Source organism: Harpia harpyja, chromosome 9, assembly GCF_026419915.1.
Source record: "Harpia harpyja isolate bHarHar1 chromosome 9, bHarHar1 primary haplotype, whole genome shotgun sequence".
NCBI lineage: Eukaryota > Metazoa > Chordata > Aves > Accipitriformes > Accipitridae > Harpia > Harpia harpyja.
The window spans coordinates 40,272,340-40,278,339 of NC_068948.1; the positions used below are offsets into that span (position 1 = coordinate 40,272,340).

The 6,000-nt window shown below is 49.2% G+C and overlaps 1 protein-coding gene across 1 annotated transcript in view; it reads right to left on the reverse strand.

Annotated features, from left to right (window-relative positions):
• Positions 1-5,759, reverse strand: part of SEPTIN5 (septin 5) — a 48,549-nt gene extending 42,790 nt beyond the window's left edge. Inside the window, exons 1-2 of the mRNA XM_052797677.1 lie at positions 5,626-5,759; positions 5,482-5,492 (exon numbers count right to left, since the gene is read on the reverse strand). Of these exons, the coding sequence (XP_052653637.1) occupies positions 5,482-5,492; positions 5,626-5,668 (54 nt within the window). The 5' untranslated portion in view covers positions 5,669-5,759. The remainder of the gene's footprint in view (positions 1-5,481; positions 5,493-5,625) is intronic.
• Positions 5,760-6,000: the final 241 nt, after the last annotated feature.

Consider the following 6,000-nt stretch of genomic DNA (forward strand, 5'->3'; position numbering starts at 1 on the left):
TTGCAGGGAACTGTCAGCCCCCATACATTTATTGCTTGAACAATCAAATGAAGAATGGCATCAGTGTGAAGCCAGTATCATTTCTGAGAGTGTTAAGCGGTTGTAAGACTCCTTGACTTCGGAGACTAAAAGCATCCAGGGACTGGGTTTCTCCTTCATTCAGATGGCAGCAACATTTTCACCTCTGCAATTGTGAGCTGCCTTTTGTAATACCCCAGCAGGCTGCAACATAGCAGCTAAGCAAGCATCACAAGCATATCTTGGGGTTAAATGAAGGTTGCTCTTACTTCATTAGCATCAGCAAAGATCAGGCCACAACATCTGTCACACTTAGACGTTTGGCTAACATGCCCAAAACAGCCCTACACAATTCACACAAGAGCAGCAGAATTTTGGACTCGCGCACAAGTAGCTGAGCAGTTCGTGGAAATTCAAGGGACAAAAATCCCTGTGCAGGAAACACTTACTTCTCCTTTTCATAAACTGCAGATTGCTACTTGCACTGACAGGGCTGAACCTCTCCCCTACCCTGTACTAACAACCATTTTATCCATTTGGAGCATAAATAATTGAAGAGAGACAGCAGCAGCAGCAGGAGGCAGATTCTGTGTCCAGCTCTCCAGCAGTTCTGTTTCACCATGCAGTCCATGTGCTGACCTCTTTTTACAGCCCTTTTCCAAGAAGCAAGCAGACAAAGTAGGGAAAAAAAAAAAAAAAGTCAAAGTGCCCAGGATGGACTTCCCTCCCCAGCCCAAAATAGCCCATGTGTGACACAGGGGCCTCCTCCAGTAGGACTGTTTAGACAGATGCACGGCAGAAGGACAGGCAGGGCTGAACCTCTTGACCTGCTGCAGTCCCACCCAGCTCCTCACACACTGTTCTGAGCACTGAGCCATTGCCCAGTATGGAGGGCAAGGGACCAACGTTGTCTTTTGAAATGGGCCAAAAAAAATTAACGAACCACACAAGGCTTTTTACAGAGAAGTAGAAGCTTCCACTCCTATGCTACGTCTGGCCAAGATACACTGGGACATCAGAAAAACAAGCAGAGATGTACTGCTTTAAGAGTGTTTCCAGTATTTACCTCCAGATTCTGTGACTAATTTGCTACTCCCTTTCTGGCAGGCACATCTTGGTAGCCAGGATGCAAGACCAGGGTTGGAAAACACAGAGGTTGGAAGAGACATTAAAATGGGGAGTCAAAGAGAAACAGCCTCACCCAGGGCGATCTATGACACAGTGAGAGACTATCCAGCTGTGGTGAAATATCCCACTTGCCAGCTGCAAACATAATCTTGCTTTCTCCGAGCAAAAAAAACCTCACCACAACCACCCTGTCTGAATTGATACAGAGCATGACAGACAGCACAGGAACACAGATCCATATTGCCACTCCCAATGACTCAAAGAATCAGAACTATAAAATAATTGGTTTAACTCTGAGAAAATTTAAAAAAGTCAGTGGTACTCTGTCTGCCTTCCAGGTTCCATGCTTTTCTGCAGAAGCAAGAAGAACTTTCCTCTAGTCACAAGATTACAAGAACCGTTACTGTAAGGAAAACACTTAGGTGAAAGATGGCAATGCCGCAAACATATAATGCAGGTATGAATCCTCCAAGCTGCTCCAGTACAGACTTTGAGGGGATTCTGTAAAGACCAAGATCTGCTTCTGGTTTTTGTTGTACAATTGCTGTACAAAGGAACCTACCACTCACATGATACTTTTCGTCACGTATTTCACAAAACTCAGCTAATCAGTTTTCACCACATAGGTATCTACACAGAAATTGAGGGTCACATTAAGGTCATCCTCAACCAGCTCAAGACACAGGAATCACCACTCCTCCCTCCTCTTCATCTGCTCTTTGTCATCAGCAACTGCCTGCACCGGAGTTGTCCGCAGCGCATCAAGGGCAGTATCTACAAGTATCTTGGGTACCTCTGCACTACGCACAGCATAGCTTTTTCAGGGGATACGCTTTCTTGTAAGCCCATGTGGGCTTATCTCTCCATAAGCACAGCAGAGTAAAGAAGGCGGTTCAGTACACATTAACAGGGAACAGGGGGCTTTCCATCAGCCAGATCTTGAAGGTCTTTTCCAACCGAAATGATTCTATGATTCTATGATTCTATCCTCTGGTAGGCAAGGCTGGGGCTGAAGGTTGACCTTAAAATGATGCTCTACATTAGCACAGTTGCTATTTTAGATGGAAGACATCTCTACTGTTGTAATATCTACTGTTCCAAGAATGATGGAAATCTCTGCTTCTCTCTTTTTTTTCTAAGAAAAAAAGCAAAGGAGTTTGAATATAAATTTTTAAGATATCAAGCCCAGATTCTCAAAAACTGAAACACAAAGGAATTAATTCAGGAGTTCTCAATGCCTCGGCGATGACTTGCGCTGAAACCATTCCTCCAGTCAAACTACCTTTTGCACAGCATCTTCTCTATACGCAGTACCCCACACACATACTTTTACTGACAAGCAGACCACTTCAAAATACACTGAAGTTGAAAAAAGGACCAAGCTGAATGCAAAAGGCACAGCCCTTTAATTTCAAACCCACTGAAAGAACTGGATCCACCAGATAGTCTCTGCTCCCACACCCAAGCAACTTTGCAAGTTGGTGGGGCGGGGAGAGATCAACTTGGGAAGGAGAGGTTCCCATCCTCCTGATTTAAAAAGAAACAATGACTTCAAAGAACATTAGAGACACGGGCCTGAATGAGCAGGAGCCAGCTTCAGAGACACGGCAAGGTACCACCCCAAACAAACACACGCCAACACCACGAGCTAAGAGGCATGTTCTGCAGGAGCGTGCCAGGAGACTCCAGTTTAACTAGGTATTTGGGAAGTTTCACCTGTACTCCTCCCACTGCAACACCTCGGGCTTTGGCAGAGCATCCATCTGCTGCACTTGCTCTGTTTGGTTCTCAAGTCAATAGTTTTTTGACAAATTGCTAGTTTTCCCTTACAGAGGGCCTACTCTTCCGCACATGAGACGTTACTCATTGCTTCATTTGCCTACCCAGTTTCACCACGAGAATCCCTCTTAGCATTCCAGCTGTGTATGAATTGCTAGGAGAGAAACCATCCCTCTTTGAGAGGTGCTGAACCAAGGTATAACGAGACTGAGGAGCTTGGTCTCACCAGGCAACCTGCTGTGGAGCTTCAGACCAGAAACTGGTTCCCCCCAGTCCAGGGTCTTAAACCACAACCCTCCCCCTTGGAAAGCTGGATGGTCTGCACATAGAAACCAGTATCAAACCTCCACTGACTTCAATGGCATGTGAGTTTGGTGCTAAATACACCAATTAAGAGGTCATTCCTTGGAAATCAGAGAGGTGGAGAATTTACCATTATTTTTTCTTCATAAATGGTAGCAATTATGAGTCCAACCTGCAAATCTGAGTCCCCTGGACCCAGACAACGCATCAGCCCTGATTACACTATGATGGAAGATGAAGACGCATTCTTTGGCACTACATTGTTCCATTTTTTGGACTCAGTAAGTCATCAATATTATTAAGATTTTACTGAAGGATACCCTACTTACATGCAATCTATTGTACTGCCCTCTCAGAAGCCCACTTCATTTCCCAACTATTTATTAAAAATAACTTTTATAATAAATTTTGAAAAATTGGTTCAGGCAAGAATCACAGCTTTAGTAAACCTTTTAAATTGTTACCTGCTGCCAGATGCGAGTGGATTGGAACAAGGCAGCACGGGAAGAAAATACCTGCTGTCAAAGGATGCTAAATAAAGATAATTTGTGGTTTTGTATGTTCACTTTAATTTTAACAGATTGCTTTGTATTCACAGCTTGGTTGCCCTCCACCGTCCACAAGTAACATGGCTGGCACAAACTCATAATGAACTGCGCTCTGTCACGCAAGACCCACTCTACGCTCTTGGCATAAGATAGGCAGATACACCACCCACCGCATTTGAGGGAAGACCTCCTTTGCCCCAGCAGAACACTACACTGTCCTGCAGACACAAACTCTTTGGGGTACAGGCTCCAGCCCAGTCTTGCCTATGCAGTGTGACAAGGGCCTTCAGGAATTATGATAATATCTACAATAGACTACTCTGATCTCTACCTCATTTCTTTCCCTGGGGAATGAGCAGAAAGGAGCCTTATACATAAATTGCTTCCCTTTTTATTTAAAAACAAATGAACTAAAGAACAGCATGGTTTTGGGGGGGTCACAAAGCTCCTCTCCAACTCACAGCTTGCACCGAATTTTCTACAATCTCAGAACACGTTCTGGATTGTTCTCCTCTAGAAATAAACCAAGAAATGAACAGCAATACTCACAAATAACTACAAAATACTAGCAAAACTCTAAGTAGCTTGGGAAAAATCTACCTGATGACCCCATTATCCTATTACCCCTGGATTTATTTTGTTCCTCTCATCACTGCAATCAGCAGCTCACAAAAATGCACAGGTGTCTCTTCACAGTGCCCAAGTCTGCATTATATAGGGAAACACCATCTCCTGCAGTGGCCGGGTGAATGCCCAAGCTGCTACAACACTAGTTTGTTTTTCTGTGGTCCACAAAGGCTGTGCAGTAGCACTGTCTCAGCAGGTAAGGTGTTTGCTGCATACGGAATTAGAGCCTCAGAGAAAGACTAGACCGAAAGGCAAGCGCAAGCCAGGCTAGGAATGGGTGGACTTATCTTCCCGCTGCAGGGACCCGTTGCACTGCCCTGCTGTGTTAACCATCACCTCCATCCCCACCTTTGTGAGACAGAAAAGCTCCTCCGTATACAGCAGACGTTGCCTACACCGTGATGATGGGTGCCAAGGAACACAGGGGAGTCTGCCGATACCCTTACCTAGACATTCAAGCTCAGCAGAGGAGGATTCCTCTTCCTGTCAAACACCCTAAATCCCTCTAAATACCAAACAGGGAACAAAACAAAACAAAAAAACCTGTCGATGTCATCTGATTGCATCACCCCCCTCTCTCCCCAGGACTCAAAGGCATGTCTCCAAATAGCTATTTGCCTTGCAAAGCAAAACAGATGTTCCCTAACGCCCAAATCCTGGCCGCCTGCGAGGTGGTGATCTGCTACACCAACAAGGAGCGGCGAGCGGCAGGACTGGGTCTGTGCCTGCGCATCTGTGCTGCGGAGGGAAGAGACAGCGACGGGGAGACGTGCTCCTAATACTGAAATGCCTTTGCCAGCCCCTGCGCTGCCTTTCTCCATCCGAACCTACTCGACACACCCAAAGGCACCGAAAAAAGAGAAACCCAACCCCAAACCCAGGGAGACGCAGGAGCCAAACCGCCTCTTTCTCGGATGAATCCAGCTAAAAAAGGGCCAGCGTGCCAAGCCCCAGGCTGAAAGCCCAGGTAGCAGGACACCACCCCACCGCCGCATCAAGGCGGGAGAAGCTCCGACCGAGCAGGGCCGGGGCTGCGGCCGGCCATAGCGAGCCCTGCGCGGCGGGGGAGCCCACCTACCTGCTTCTCCTCTGCAGGGCGGATCGACGAGGGCGGGATGCCCGCGGCGGGAGCCGGCAGCGGGGAGAGAAAAGAAGAGAGAGTGAGGCGTGAGGGATGCGCCGGGCCGCGGGGCGGAGCGGCCGCGCGTCCCCGCCGCCTCACCTGGGTTGACCAGCTTGCTCTTGTACCGCATGCCGGTGCTCATGGTGCCGCCGGCGGCCCTGCCTTCCCCGGAGCCGACGAGAACGCCGTGCCGGGGCGAGCGTGTGTGAGTGCGAGCGAGTGCGCGGCGAGGGCCGCCCCAGCGCTACCGCTACCGCCGCCACCGCGGGGCCGGGGCCGGCCCGGGGCGGCCAATCCCGGGAGCCCGCCCCGCCCCGCGCCCGCCCCGGTCCCGGTGCCGGTGCCAGCCCCGCGCCGCCCTCCGCTGCCCGCCGAGCGCGGGGGCTGGAAGGGCGACCCCCGCGCTAGCGCATCGCTCGCACCGGCCGGAGCACGCCAGCAGCGGCCCCCGCCCGCCGCCGGCACACGCGGCCA